The sequence below is a fragment of the Capsicum annuum genome, chromosome 3 (assembly GCF_002878395.1).
Source record: "Capsicum annuum cultivar UCD-10X-F1 chromosome 3, UCD10Xv1.1, whole genome shotgun sequence".
Classification (NCBI taxonomy): Eukaryota; Viridiplantae; Streptophyta; class Magnoliopsida; order Solanales; family Solanaceae; genus Capsicum; species Capsicum annuum.
In genome coordinates this window covers 265,508,044-265,524,542 of record NC_061113.1, presented here as the reverse complement: position 1 = coordinate 265,524,542, position 16,499 = coordinate 265,508,044, and the positions used below count along the sequence as shown (strand labels likewise).

Genomic DNA, 16,499 nt, shown 5'->3' with positions numbered 1-16,499 from the left:
AACATCAAAGGATCGGCATATTCAAGCGTATTTCTCGACCAAAATAAGGAACTTACCTTGATTTTGGCCACCGGGAAGAGCATCCGCTTCCACCCAATGGCGGACGATTTCCAGTGCTGGATCGATCCGTCCTCGACATTCCGAGTTGTACCACCGTCGGCTGTAGGAAGCGATCGGCTGCAGAGCAGATGTTGAACAAAGGCCGAAAGCTGCGAGCGGCGGCGTTTGTGATGAATTTGGGCGTGGTAAGCCATGAGGAACCGGCAATGCAGCAGTAGCTCATTGGATAGAGATACAGAGGAAGTGTAAGTACAAGTCCACTGATACGTTGAGCGCCGAAGTGACGAAGGTTAACGGAGCACACTCTTTTATACTACTACCGACCTTTTAATACTCCCTCCGTTTTGAATTAAATGAACTTTTCAATTTTAATACACTCATTAAAACATATAATGATTAAAATTATATTTTACTTGTTTATCTTTCTTAATATTGTAAATAATTAATTAATCATGAAAAATTATAGTATACATGCATGAATTGAAAATCTATAAATTATTAAATTTTTTTTTAGAGAAATGAAAATTTATACACTCTATTCCATGTTTATTCTATCTAAAAGAAATGTATCATTGAGTAGAAAATTACGAATGTTCAGTAAATTTAAAATTTATAAAAGTATATCTTATAAATTCATCAATTTGGTATGATGAATTGATTAGGAAAATGAGTATCAGCTAACATGCTTATTTTGGTGTCCAACAGAGTAAAATAATTAGTTCTTTATAAGTCATTGAATATATTCTCCTTCAGAGGAGATTATGACCAAATACGTTTATTTTTCTCCAATTAATTATCCAATGAAATTTGAAGTTAATTGTGTCAAAACAGTAAATAGTACTCTTTGAAAAGAAGAAAAAAAAGTCAAGTTTCATAAAGTTTGTATTGAAAATGTAAAAGTGTTATTTTTAAAATTTTTGAAAAGTATAGATATCTTTAATACCTATTAAGGATAGAATGAGAAGAGTTTATGTAAAATAGTCTTGATTTGATAAGTTGGATAAGTAAATTAAAACAAATTTTTTAGAAAGAGGACCAATTAATTCAAAACGGAGGAAGTATCTTTTTACTGTAACCCTATCTTGTACTAAGTACCTTTTAATATCTTTTTATAGTAATCCTATTTAATTTCTTTTTTAAAATTCAGGAGGATGGACAGTGTTTTCACTTAAACTTCACATACTAAATTGATATATTAGGTAAACGACAAGCAATTATTAAAAAATATTTTATGATGTTTTTAATGATATTATTGGAAAAAATCATGTAGTATTTGAAAAACTTTATGAATCTAAAAGACTGAATTTAATATTAATTTTAAAATAAAATAATAATTGAAATAAATGTCACAATCTCTGAATGGAAAAAAAATCATTTCCCTTATTTTTGGTGAAATATATTTTATTTTGATATTGTATATTAAAGACAACTTTAAAAAATATATTTTCAAAATTACTTTCATCTTATGTTAAAAGTTCAGCTTCTCTTTATATTTCAATCTGAAACTTTTTTCTAGAGTAAAAAAAAGCATGGCAGTAGAATTCATGTTAGATAAAAATAAAAAAAGGATACACTATTCATGTATAAAATGCTAAACTTTTTCTGGTACTTTAAATTTAAAAGGAACACAACTATATATCGACGAAGACATTGAAGCTACATGTAAATTGTTGCCCAAGCAGCTAATTAGATGCGAAACTGTAAACCCAAGAAGAAATTCTTTTCATCCGGCTGACAATTTTGTAAACTTGATTTTATATTTACATATGTTTCTACAACAATGCAGACCTAAACTAGGAGGATATTAAAGATAATGATTTGATTTATGCACATTCAAAACATGAGTTCCTATCATATATGCTATAACAATTATTTGTAGCTGGATAGTATATTTATAGTCATTGGACCTGAAAGAGACTACGCTTTTAATAAGGCACCTATAAGTTGAGGAGAGTTGGTTACAAGCAATGTTTATGAGCTTTTTCTTGTTTCGCTTCAGAAGCGGCTGCACACCTTCAATTACACTACTGTATTGAATAACCTTTTTTTTTAGTACCAAAAAAGTGCAACAACGGATAGCACATTGTATTTTTTAGTAATCACAAACTAGACATTCGTCATTTCTTACGCTCAACTTTATTAATGCAAGTCCTTTTGATAATGCATATTTTATATTCAGTTTGTTTTCCATGTTGTCTTAAAACATGTTACATGTATGCCATGAAACTATAGAATGACAATGAATTTGTTGCATGGATGATTGGTGCATTGCTATACTAACAGACCAGTTATTCATAACCTGTTTTAAGTTTGAGTTCAAACTCTAATTATAAAAATAATAATATTTTAATTTTAAAAATTTAATATACATTATATTCTTTTATTACATAATTAAAATCTAATGGCACATTGAATGGATTGTTGATAAATTTTCACTAATAATAAATTTTTGACAAAAGATTATTAAAACTTGTTGACTTTCTTATAGTTGTGGTATTTTTAGTAATACAATCCTTAAGAAATTTTCCTTTATAAAATAAAAGACAACTTCACTATATTGCCTTAATTAAATAGTACCAATTTAACCAAAATTTTTGGTTATATAGAAACTCACTTTAAATTTGATTATAAAAAATAACTATTAATACCATCATAATTAAACTAATCATATTTTATACACATTTAAGTATAAAAGTTTAAAACAAAATATAATATGAATCGGAGAAAGTAAGGAGCTATGAGAATTCATAAAATTTGTTATTGTTTACTTTCTTTTTTTGTCTGTTCCAAAAAGAGTTTCTTTCTACTTTTAATAAGTTCCTCAATTTCAACATATCGAGTACGTCATAATTGAGAAAGCTAAGCCCCACTCCACTCAATTGGAGAATTCCACATGATAAGTAAAAAAATCACAAAATTTAAAAGCCTACATACTCCAGCCATCTCATGTTAATTGGTCACGTTACCAAAAACAATAACCCAAATTACTTGCCAATTTACAATAGCAAAAGAAAATTAATTATTTTTCATTTTACCCTTACAATTGAAATTCTTTTTGAAAATATACCGCAAGTTTAAATTTTTTTCAAAAAAAATTGTAAGGATTATATTAGTTGAATTATTCTTCTTATTTATCAAGGACATGTGAAGAGGAAAATAGACAACTAATATAAAACAAAGAGAGTTCAGGTCTTTTTTTTTTGTTTGTCAACAAATTCAAACACTTTAATTGGAATGTAGGAGTACAATCTCAAAGCTTCAAGATACACCAATCATAAAAAAACATGTGGAAATAAAACTTAAAAGGATAAAGCACTGAGTGCCACGTGGAGAATCATTAAAGGCCCAAAGATTTTGTGAGAACCAAGATGGCCCGTGCTCGTGCAATTTTACAATGCTAAAGAAAGCAGCAGCACAAAGCTAAATAGTAACGTAATACGATGTTATGCATCCTTTTATGTGGAACAAAATTTATGCTATTACATTAGTAAAGCTTGTTAGAAAGACCAAAGCTGTGAAATTGTTCGTACGGTATGGTGTAATACAAGAGGTGGTTTTACAAAAGGGTAAAAATGTGAATTCAAGCAGCCGTAAAAGGCAACACAAATTGCAGTATTAACTGAAAAAAGAAGAAAGCATACAAAGTTAGATAACAATATATGTCACAACTCACAACTCACAACTCACAACAAATACATTTAAATTGTAGAGTACCTTTTCCCTTCTTAACTTTGACATCAAAAAATATATAAATGAATTTAAGATTGTGAATCTACTAAAATTCAAGTAAATGGATAAAAGACGTTAGGTAAGATCGTTTATTAAAATATTAAAGTTTATATCATTTTAATCTATTATGAGCAATTTGTATCGGTACAGAGGTAAATGAAAGGAAGGAAAAGAGTTGCATTAACATATAATTTGAGATAACAAGCAGTCCAGTTAGCAATTTCTATTACCTTCGTTAAAATAGTGCACACGCATTCATGTAAGGAAGTATTTTTCAAAATATTTAAGCACATGCATATCATGTAAAGCATGAATGCAAGATTTCTACGAACTTACTTGTTTTGCAGATGGAGCTTCAAGTTATCCCACTTCGATGGTCACCTTCTCAAAAGTTTCAATGTCATCCCTCTTATTGCAACCTACACAAATAATCTATCGAGAATTACACATTTTTTAGAAACTATGGAATGCTACCAAACTTGATACCGAGTCAGGCAAGGATATTAGAAATGTTTCCTATCGTCCATACTACTTGAGAGCATGAATAAATCATGTTTACTGAAGAGAGGAACGGTATACAACTGTTAGCACATCTTATAAAAAAAAAAAGAAAAAATCTTACCCAAAAGTTCAATAAATTAAGATGATTCTTCGGTTTAAGTGAATTTATATTCTGATATGACTGTAACTAAAGAAGATCATGAATACATTCTTATGTGAATTTTTTAACGCTCAAAAAAGGTAGGAGGGAAGCCAGCGCCATATATCTAAAAAGTGTCTAGCAGCTTTTTCATAACTACCCTAATTGAGGAAAGCCCATATCTTCTAATGCCTTTGGAATTAAGAGCATACTCATCTGTCTAATTTATTCTTTGCAAAGTTTAACTTGGTAAGAAATTGTTGTATGTATGAAGGAGATTCTACACTGGGAAAGGTAATTTGAAATTTGTTTTAATTGTTTAGTAGGATTATCCAAAAAAGAGAGAAAACAATACCACCAAGTTAAATTATTCACATAATATGCTTATGTACTCAAATCGAATCACTATAAATTTAGTTTCAATTCTAATTATGAGTATCTCTGCTAGCTAGTGTATTACCTTATGGAGTGTTTTGTCTATATTATTGCATTCGTCCGTAAAGTGTATCAATTATGATACACTTCTATGTCATTAAATATTACAAAATAATCACGACACAGTTTTTTTCGCCACTATATTTCCTATTCTTTCAAATTCATTTTTCTATTACTCACTTAACCTCTTTATACTTGATCATTTAAGGCCAAGTGAGATTTTTTCTTTCCTTCCTTTTTTAAGAGATGCAGGAACAAAAACTTTAATAAAATAAAACCCAAGGAGAAAGGAAAAGGCAGTGTCCTAAGAGTTTGGACTGCACCGCTAAAACTTATGTCTCGAATTAAAATGCAAGAATGAATAGAATGCAGGTTTTCACGAAGAAATCCTCTACTAGTAGCAAATTAATTATCATAGGAAATGGCATTTTTATATTGTCACAAGAAGGAAATAAGGGAAACAAAAACTGTTTAACAAAGCACAGAAGCACCCAGAGAGACTTTGTATAGAAGCGCAAGAATGAACTAACTTCAAGATACCCTCAGAGCACCTCAAGATATAGCAGAATGCTCAAAAAACGGTGCACCTTTTCCACTAGCAGGAAGAAAAGAACCAAATGAAAAGGTATAACAAACCACAGGAGGACTCACAAGACTTTAACTAAACAGACAAAGTGAGATTTCTTCTTTCCTTCCTTTTTTCTTTGAAGGGATCGTGCAAGGCTTTCTCAATTTTCTGACAAAACCAAGAATTTCATACATATAATTACATGGGAGAACTCCCACTCATAGTTTTGACCGTTTCTTTATTAAGAATAAAAGTCATGCTACAACTAACAATAAGGGTAAGCTAGGCTACAAATCAGAATCTGCAAGGGATTGCCAACATCTTGTTTCAGGAGCTCATCAAATTACATATTACAGCTCCTGCACTACTGCTATGAACCAACTGTGGATTTTAAAATTTACTCTTATCCAACTAACAATTTTTGGTAATTCTTTATACTATGGGTACCCTTTAACCTTACAATTTTACGTAGTTTTTTTTCCCTTCATCTTCTTTTAATATTTACTTCTTTTTCTTGGATAGTTGAGCTAATAAACTTATCAAAGTTTGGGTGTATTTTTAAGGTAATGATGACAATCACAATCAGGTCATTTAATCAAATACGATTTTTCCTTATAAAAATGGTTAAATTAACACAAGTGAAATTTGGAAGAACATAAAAGGTATATTCTGAAATAAAAAGTCGTAAGTTGAAATACCAAAAATGTCCATAAGAAAAGTAATATTCCTGAAGTACCCTACGTCGTACTATCACTTTCACTTATTAATTTGTAGAAATAATGTTACCTTTAACTGATAGCATGGTCTTCAGTTGCTTCTTTCCTGTCTCCAACTACTTCCAGGAACTCAAACTCAGAAACCAAAGCCAAGTGATCACTACCCAATTTCTGCAGCGCACAAATTCAGTTAAAAATTAGCTTATAGAAGAAGTAAAATAAATCAAATATAGTGAGATCCAGGAGTGCTCTTATCCAGCTTAGCAAATAAAAGTTTAATGGTTCAGCATAAAGAATAGATGTTATGACAAGATTTGGGGAGCCTTTGGTTCCTAATGGATGAATATATCCCAAATGTGCAATCAATCAAGCACCAGGTCATTTTATTAGGTAAAGGACCGAAATCTAAATTAATTAAATACATTTTTAAATATATTAGTTGGATGAATCATTTCTAGCACAATACTTCGTGTTTCAACAACCTTATTAATGTATTTGCCTCTTTTGCATAATCCAACACGTCCTTGTTAACAACATCAAGTTACTATGTCAGAAGAACAGTACCTTGTAGGGAAGACCACCTGTTTTCTTCAAGACATTAACTGGTAAAGTATCTAAAACTTTTGTGGGTGTAAGACCATCAGAATACCTGCAAGTGGTGGATTTTACTTTAGTGCTTACTCCCGTCAATCAAGTTAGCAGAAAAATATAAGTAGCAGTTGTCATCAACAGCATTAGTACCACAAATAATCAACAGTTCCCAGAAACTTAGAGTGGTAAGATGTGGCTAATGGTTCACCACCGTCATCCCTTGTTGTTAGAGATCCCTAAGAAGAAGGAAGAGGTAGCATCTGCCTAAGAGGAATATACCAGGGAATAAACATCAATTGTGGATAGGAAGGACAAGCTGTACCTTCACAATCGCATAAGAACTATTTAGCTTCAAAGGGTGCATAGCTATGTGGGATCTAGGGGCGCCAATCGCAACATTCATCTCCTCTTCGCTCCATCGAGAATTAAAAAATCTGAAGTCAATTGCATGCACACAACAAATTTCTTCATCAGAATCATATGATAAAGAAAATAATTTAGTTTTCTCACAAGTAAACCAATTGACATCAGAAATCTCAAACATCAATGAATCAAGAATCAAACACACTAGATGAATTATGAAGGGCATTAAATAGCTAAACCCAAATAAATCCAGCAACAACCTACATAAACAGTTACAGCAGTTATATGTCTTATTAGTGTTATTAAATATTTTTAAGCCTTATGTAAATGGAGAGATACTTTCATATCTCCATTTTTGTTCTACTCTATCAATATAAGTCTTATCCCCATAAATAAATTTGGTATCCAAAGTTAGATATATACTAAGTATCAAGAGTTTGACCATACAACACGTTATAGTGAAGTCGAAAACGGCGAATGAGGATATACAGAAGAAATCACGTTGTAAAAAGTACCGCATTGTTTTCTCACAAAATAAAAAGTGAAGCAACTTATGACCTCCCTTAGGTTTTCTGAACACTCTAGCTATTTGCTTTATAGGAACACATAGACCTTCAAGAGATATAATAAGTACTGGCAGATCCTTGCTTTACCTGTCCATTAGAACAAACAAACTCCCCCTTTCTCTTCTAAGACCAAGAACTTGAGAGGGGTGGCATCGTCTCTGACCAGACAACTCTTTTCGGTTATGTAGCATTAGATTGAGCTGCTATATAAAAACAAATCCTTTGAGAAGCAAACAACTCTACGAAAAAGCATGCAGATCATATGACTTGAGAAGTACTTAATATTGCATAAAGGATACTGAATTGGGATCTGGCGTATTACCTCGGATGATGACAAAAATTTGTAGATTGGACTCTATCACAAAGGATAAAAAATAGGCATTGTTACAGCAAGTTACTTCTAAAAATAGAAGTCAATGACATACATCATAAGTTTCAGTTATTCACACCTGGGGAGTGCTATTATAATCACCTGCAAGCACAATAGGTACATGGTCCCACTTTTCTGAAAGTATGTGAGCCTTTGACGAAAGAAAGCGAATCTGAAAGGAAGAATATGAGCAGTAAGTTACCGTGTGGTGAAGAACTGACGGAAATAACAATCCTTGGTACCACAAGTCAATCTGCTGACAGTTGGGGAATTCAAATAGTTTATGTCAAATAACTGTTCCGATAGAAATTGGGGGATCCTGAGTGTAATACCCCGTATTTTCCTAGCTCAGTTTAGCTCTTAGTACACGAGAATTTCTATATAAAATTTTTCATACACTTAGAATTTTCCAGTATAAGACTTACCAAAGTGTAGGAAATTTAGTCAGCTTTTCAACGATATAAAGTTCGCCTATATCCGATATTTGGCTGAGAAGTTATAGCACTTTTAGTGAAACAGTCTGAAAAAATGAGCAGCACTGCGTCGCGGTGAGAGTCAAAATGGCATTCGTCATTTTCCAGTGTGCCATCGCGATATCACCACGTCGCGCAGATGTGTTATTTGGCATTCGTCCTTTTCCTGTGAACCCAACGCGATTTCATCGCGTCGCACCAAGGGCCAAATTCGCATTCAGTGAGGCACCACGATGGCGCCACGTTGCGCCAAAAGTCCAATTCTCAGTTGTCCGTTTGCAGTGGCACAACGTGATTTCACTGCATCGCGCCATAAGTCAAAATAGGAGTTGTCCATTTTCCAGTGGGCCGACGCAATTGTACCGCGTCGCGCCGGCATGCAAATTCAGGATTTTCAGCTTCCGTGATTTAATTTCAAGGACCGTTTGGTCAATTCCCAAAACCCCTAATTAGTCTAAACACGTTAATTAATCCCTAATAACCTAGTTAAGTCATTATTCACTTAATTTGCCCCAAAATCAAGAGCATTCTCTCAATTAACAAAGCCCTAGTCTTCCAGAATCAAGATCAATCCTCAAGAATCCCACCAAGAAACTTCAAGAACTCATCCTCTCAGGTATGTTAGGTGTTCATCCATGGGCCCTTACCACCCATGGAGTCCAAGAACCCTTTTTCAAGAATACAAGTTTTCAGATTTGTGATTTCCATGCCTAAATTAGATTGTATTTATGATTATGATGTTGTTTGGGTTTCAATCCATGATTAATTACAAGTATCATGAAATTAAGATAGCATATGTGGTGAATTATGTGATTCTCATGTTAAATCCTTGAATTTACAAGTTGATTGTTGTAGACATGGTATTTATATATGTTTATTATTATGTGAAATAATCATGCTCCCCAAGTGTTTGTTAGAATGCCTATGTGAAGTGAATAGTGCAATCATGACAAGTTAGCATGTGTTCCCATTCATGAACAAGTTCATGTCTTGCAAGTGTTAGACAAAATGTCTCAATGAATGAATCATGACTAAGTGACTAGCTAGTATGCTTTCAAGCTTGTGCCATGTCTTACTATTGATGCTATCGAGTTCTGGGGGTATTTAATACCCGAAATCTAGTTGTTTACCTAGAATTACAGTAGCTATAGAATAGTCTCAGTAACGTCACTAATAGTAGTACTTAGTCAATTCCAGAATTCAGTGAAATTCAGTCCAGTTCAGTTCAGTTTAATAGTCAGTGTCATTCAGTTGGGAGTAGGATTCAACACCGAGCGAACCCAAGGATGGGGGCTCACCTGTCAGTACAGGGTGTGATCCTTAGTAGCAGTCCTTGCGTTCCAGAACTACGTAGCCAGCGTAGGTTGAGATATCAACCTGCCAGTCGAGGGTTGATAAGGTGTTTTACCTGCCAGATGAGGGTAACACCGTTCTCATTTAGGGCACCTGCCAGATGAGGGTGACTCTTTAGCTTGTTAGTACCCGTGGCACGGTATTAGCACCCTTCCAACTGGAGTTACAGGTTGGACCCCAATCAGTTCAGAGAGGGGCATGTCGGTTAGATGATTACCTCCCATAGTTTCAGTTTCAGTCTTCAGTATAGAACTCAGTTCAGTTCTACAATATCAGGACTGTCAGTAACAGTCACCCAGTTATCAGTAACCTCAGATATCATTTACTCAGTTATCAGAACTCAGTACTCAGTTTCAGTATAAATCTCAGACACAATATATATATGTATATGCACAATATTGCATAATCAGTGTTTACAGTAGCTTCAGTTATACATGTACTCTCATTCAGTTATATTCATATCACTCAGTCAGTTATTGTTCATGCATATGAACCCATGCATTTTAGCCTTACCTCATTTAGCACACTAGTACATTCCATGTACTGATCGTATACTCTTTTCTTGGGCTATGATGTATCATATCATAGGTTCGGACACTCAGGTTCCTGATCGCGCTTAGCCAGATTCAGTTAGCAGCAGCAAATTCAGTAGTGAGTCCTCATCCATCGAGGATATTATTTATTTCAGTATTACAGTAGATTCAGTATTTTATTAGTCGGAGTTAGCTGGGGGCTTGTCCCATCAACTCCACATTCAGACAGTTCAGTAGAGGCTTTCTAGACTAGACTAGTTCAGACAGATGTTATTATCAGTTGCTATATTTAACAGTATTCAGATTATGAACCTTATGGCATTTCAGCCTAACTTTCGCATTATTTCAGTATTATTATTCAGTGCTCGCAGCAGATACCAGTCATGGATTAGCTTGTGGTCCTTCGGGGTCATAAGCACCGTGTGGCGTCCGGGATGTAGACTCGGGGTGTTACACTGAGTTTATGTCATTGTTCAATAAAAGATCTCGAATGATTTATCAATCAAGACAACACAGGGCATCAATAAAGACTAAAAATAATACAAACGAAAAAACTAAATAACACAAGAACTCTACTATATTTTATTTTATGGACTAAAGGATAACCGACGACTAACAACAATAGAATAAATAATAAATACAAAATTGACCATATTAAAAGATTCAATAGTTGGTTAACTCTCCTCAAGACATAGCTCCAAGTTCAAGAACTCAAATTACCATCTCCATGATAATTATGAGGCCAAGAACTCTCATCCTTTTCTGATTTCGGGCAACATTTAAATCAAACTTGTATAGCTCAACCAGCATAACACTTTTTGTTTCTTTTTTAACTTTTTATGTTTGCAACTTGATTGTCAGCGTCTACTCAACCAAGGTGGTGGTTATCTGACGGTATTTCTTAGACTAGGTGCATAATCTTATACATCACTATTCGTTGTTCATCTCTTTCCACCAATGCTTGTGATTCTTTTTGGAGATTTCCCAACGCTTCAAAGACATTTTTGCCCTCAACATGATCGCGTTGGTGATCCTCTAGTTTCACTTCAAAAAATTATCAGTTATTTCTTCTATACTTGTGGAACCATAGGAACATGATTTTCCACTTGGTGTAAACATCACCACTCCAACATCTACTCCGGTTCGAGTTGAAAGCTTATCTGCATCCTTGAATAAGTTTTTTTTCTTTTAGAGAAAACAACAGCACAAGCCTTCTCAGACTCAATCAACTTCATTTCAATCTTTTGTCTACCTTTCCCGACCCTTTTTGTCATTACAATAACAAATAAATAAGAAGATAATATTGGCTGAATAATCCTGAGCAATTTTTTAAGAGGAACACTTGTTAATTTATAGTAGGTGCACGAGTCTATTTGCCATGTTTATTTAATATTTTATGTAATGAGTCTATCTGTCATGTTTATTGGCAAGTTTTTTTAATGTTTTCTCATAATAAGTCTATATGTCACGTTTATTGGCAAGTTTTTAAATATTTTCATATTATGTGAATCTATTACAAGATTACTACTGTATTCTTCTTTTATTTCACTATAATTGCAAAGTAATAATGTTGAATTAAATCTAAAGATAAATTGATACAATTATTTAATGTTTTCATATTATGAGTCTATTCGTCACGTGTATTATCATTTTTATTTATTGTTTTCATATTATGAGTGTATTTGTCACATATTTTGTCACGTGTACTTAGTATTTTCACATTATGTGATTCCAAGTAATCGTGCAATAGATTAACATTATCTAAAAAACACTAAATAAGCGTGACAAAACATATGTTAAATAGACTCATAATATGAAAACTATAAACAAACATGACAATGCACGTGACTAATAGACTCATAATATGAAAATAATAAATAAATATAACAATTTATTTTTCATCAATCTTTAGATTAAATTCAACATTGATATTTTGCAATTGTTGTGGAATAAATAAGAAGACAATTTTTGTTGGGATTCATGATAATCTCGTAATAGAGTCACATAATATGAAAACACTAACAAATGAAACAATAAATAAGCATGACAATACATTAGAGGACAAGAGATTCATAACAAGAAACTTTAAACGTGACAATACACGTGACAAATGGACTCATGCACCTACCATAAACTACACAAGCTTTCCTCTAAAAATTGCTCAAGTTTATTCAGCCAAAACATCTTATTTTTTTCTTTAATTATTTGTTGCAATGGCAAAGAAGGCCGGAAAAGATAGGCAGAAGATTGAGATGAAGCTAATTGAATGTGAGAAAGCACGAGCAGCTACTTTCTTGAAAAGAAAGAAAACACTGGTCAAGAATGCAGAAAAGATTTCAGCTCGGACTGAATCAAATGTTGGAGTTATGATGTTTACACTAAGTGGGAAACCATGTTCCTATGGTTCCACAAATATTAAAGAAATAATTGACAATTTTTTCAAAATGAAACTAGAGTATCGTCAATGCAATCATGTTGAGGGAAAATCAAATGTCTTTGAGGCATTAGAAGATCTCCGAAAAAAACACAAGATTTGATAGAGAGAAAAAAACAACAAATGCTTATGTATAAGATCAAGAACCAAGGCTCGGCATACCGCCAAATAGACACATGGTTGAGCAGATGTTGACAATCAAGTTGCGAACAGAAAAAGTTAAAAGAGAAGTAAGAAGTGCTATTAAGGTCGAGCACCGCAAGATTGATTTAAATGACGCCCCTGCGCTAGTATAGAAGGAGAGTTCTTGAACTCATAATTATCATGGAGGTGGTAATTGGAATTCTTGAACTTGAAGCTATGTTTGGAGAAGAATTAACCAATTATTGAATCTTCTAATATGTCAATTATCGTCTTTCGGTTGTTGTTAGTCTTCAGCTATCTATTTATCTGTGATTTTAGACCATAAAAATAAAAGGTTATAGAGTTCTTGTGCTATTAAGTCAATTTTTTCGTTTGTTTCATTTTTAGTCGTTTGTTTCATTTTTAGTCTTTAATGATGCATTATGTTCTCTAAATTGATGAATTAATTGAGATCTTTTATTGAACTAATGAACACTATGAAAACGACAACAACAACAACAACAAACCCAGTGTATTCCCACTTTGTGGGGTCTGGGGGGGGTAAGATGTACGCAGTCCATACCTCTACCTCTGATGAAGTAGAAAGGCTGTTTCCGAAAGACCCCCGGCTCAAGTTACGAGATATCAAACAAACACATAGTACAGCACAGAAGCAGATGACATAACATAGATACTGCAGCCATAAGGAATATAAAACAGAGTAAAGCAGGAATGCAGGAATATAAAGCAGAGGAAAGCACACAGATTCGTAACAAACATAGAGCACGGAACACGGAACAGAACATTGAATACGGAATCATACCAGGAATACACCCCCACCAATTACCTCCCTACATTAGCGACCCGAACAGGCCCTAATCCTCTGCCGTAATTCGCGTCTTCCAGACCTTCCTATCTAGGGTCATGTCCTCGGTAAGCTGTAACTGTTCCATGTCCCGCCTAATCACCTCACCCCAGTACTTCTTCGGTCTACCCCTACCCCGTCTAAAACCATCCAACGCTAGCCTCTCACACCTACGGACCGGGGCATCCATGCCCCTCCTCTTCACGTGTCCGAACCATCTCAATCGTGCTTCCCGCATCTTACACTCCACTGAAGTCACCCCAACCTTCTCCCGGATAGTCTCGTTCCGAGCTCTATCCCTTCGGGTCAGTCCACACATCCAGCGCAACATCCGCATTTCTGCCACCTTCATTCTTTGGGTGTGGGAGTTCTTAACTGGCCAACACTCCGCTCCATACAGCAAGGCCGGACGGACTACCACCCTATAGAATTTACCTTTAAGCTTGGGCGGCACCTTCTTATCACACAGCACCCCCGATGCAAGTTTCCACTTCATCCATCCCGCCCCGATACGGTGCGAGACATCCTCGTCAATCTCACCGTTACTCTGGATCACGGACCCGAGGTACTTGAACTTATCCCTTTTCTTTACCTCCTGCGCTTCTAGCCTCACCACTACCTCATTCTCTCGCCTTACGTCATTAAACTTACATTCCACATACTCTGTCTTGGTTCTGCTCACCCTGAACCCTTTAGACTCCAGAGTTTGCCTCCACAGCTCTAATTTGTCGTTCACACCCCCTCGCGTCTCATCTATCAGGACTACATCGTCTGCAAAAAGCATACACCACGGCACCTCCCCTTGGATACGCCGCGTTAACACATCCATTACTAGCGCAAACAAAAAGGGACTAAGAGTAGATCCCTGATGCAATCCTGTCAGGACAGTGAAATGCTCTGAGTCTCCTCCCGCCGTCCTCACCTGGGTTTTCGCTCCCTCATACATATCCTTAATTACTCTGCTATATGCCTGCGGTACTCCACTCACCTCCAAGCATCTCCAAAGCACCTCCCTGGGGACTTTGTCGTACGCCTTTTCTAGGTCGATGAACACCATGTGCAAATCCTTCTTCCTTTCCCTATATTGCTCCACCAACCGCCGTACCAGGTGAATTGCCTCCGTCGTCGAGCGGCCGGGCATAAATCCGAACTGATTTTCCGAGATAGACACTATCCGTCTCAGCCTCACCTCGACCACTCTCTCCCAGATCTTCATAGAGTGACTCAGTAACTTAATCCCCCTATAGTTATTGCAACACTGAATGTCCCCCTTATTCTTATAGAGGGGGATCATGGTACTCCACCTCCACGCCTCGGGCATCTTTGCTGTCCTGAAAATTTCATTGAACAATGCAGTCAACCACCTTACACCAGCCTCTCCAACGAACTTCCAAAACTCCACCGGTATCTCATCCGGCCCCGTCGCCCTACCCCTTCGCATCCTGCGGACTGCCTGTCTAACCTCGTCTACCTTAAAACGTCTACAATAGCTAAAATCCCGACACTCCCCTGAGTGCTCCAGTTCCCCTAACACAATAGCTCTGTCCCCCTCGTCATTCAAGAGCCTATGAAAGTACGACTGCCATCTCTTCTTTATGTGGCCGTCCTCCACCAACACTCTACCGTCCTCCCCCTTAATGCACCGCACCTGATCGAGGTCACGACCCTTCCTCTCCCTAGCCTTAGCGAGTCGGAACAACTTTTTCTCCCCTCCTTTCCCCTGTAACCCTGCATACAAGCTCTCAAAAGCAGCCGTCTTAGCTGCCGTGACCGCTGACTTCGCCTCCTTCCTTGCTAGCTTGTACTCTTTCCTGTTTACCCGCTTCTCCTCTTCGTCCTTACTTTCCACCAACTTAGCATACGACTCTTTCTTGGTCTCCACTTTCTTCCCCACCTCTTCATTCCACCACCAATCCCCCCGATGATGTCCGGCCCGGCCCCTAGAAACACCCAACACCTCCCTTGCATTTTCCCTGATGCACGCTGCCGCCCTGTCCCACATATTATCCACGTCCCCCCTACACTCCCACACCCCCATTCCCGCCAACCTCTCCCCTATCTCCCACGCATTCACTGGCGTCAAACCGCCCCACTTAATTCTCGGTCTACACTCCTTACTCCTCCTCTTTTTATTCTTCTTCATACCCAAATCCATAACCAAGAGCCTATGTTGGGTCGAAAGGTTCTCACTCGGGATGACTTTACAATCTTTACACAGCGCCCTATCCCCTTTCCTAAGCAACAAGAAGTCAATCTGGGTCCTGGCTACCGCGCTCCGAAAAGTGATCAGGTGGTCGTCCTTCTTCGGGAAGCCCGAGTTCACCACCACCAGCCCAAACGCCCTCGCAAACTCCAATAAGGTCGCCCCCTCTTCATTTCTCTCCCCAAAACCAAAACCTCCATGCACATCCCCAAAGCCTCCCGGTAGCGCCCCGATGTGCCCGTTGAAATCCCCTGCTACAACAATCTTCTCCGAACTGGGCACGCCTCTCACCACGTCCTCCAAAGCCTCCCAGAACCGCATCTTCTCCTCCCCCTCCGATCCCACATGCGGCGCATAGGCACTACACACGTTCAGGGTAAACCCCCGAATGACCAACTTGATAGTCATCAACCTATCGTTGATCCTCTTCACCTCCACTACCTGACCTCTAAGCTCTTCATCTACCAAGATGCCAAC

The 16,499-nt window shown here is 36.5% G+C and overlaps 1 protein-coding gene across 35 annotated transcripts in view; it reads right to left on the bottom strand.

Moving 5' to 3' along the window:
* Nucleotides 1-16,499, bottom strand: part of LOC107862144 (carbon catabolite repressor protein 4 homolog 3) — a 29,713-nt gene that overhangs the window by 8,944 nt on the left and 4,270 nt on the right. For 33 of the 35 annotated variants that reach the window (XM_047410058.1, XM_047410069.1, XM_047410053.1 and 30 more), the window contains 9 exons: nt 8,118-8,210; nt 7,991-8,023; nt 7,756-7,871; nt 7,062-7,173; nt 6,890-6,975; nt 6,713-6,797; nt 6,219-6,319; nt 4,126-4,208; nt 57-3,679 (listed from right to left, as the gene is read on the bottom strand). In XM_047410058.1, coding sequence (XP_047266014.1) covers nt 6,221-6,319; nt 6,713-6,797; nt 6,890-6,975; nt 7,062-7,173; nt 7,756-7,871; nt 7,991-8,023; nt 8,118-8,210 — 624 coding nt within the window. In that variant the 3' untranslated portion in view covers nt 57-3,679; nt 4,126-4,208; nt 6,219-6,220. The remainder of the gene's footprint in view (nt 1-56; nt 3,680-4,125; nt 4,209-6,218; nt 6,320-6,712; nt 6,798-6,889; nt 6,976-7,061; nt 7,174-7,755; nt 7,872-7,990; nt 8,024-8,117; nt 8,211-16,499) is intronic. The other 2 variants (XM_016707614.2, XM_047410081.1) reach the window with 2 other exon arrangements.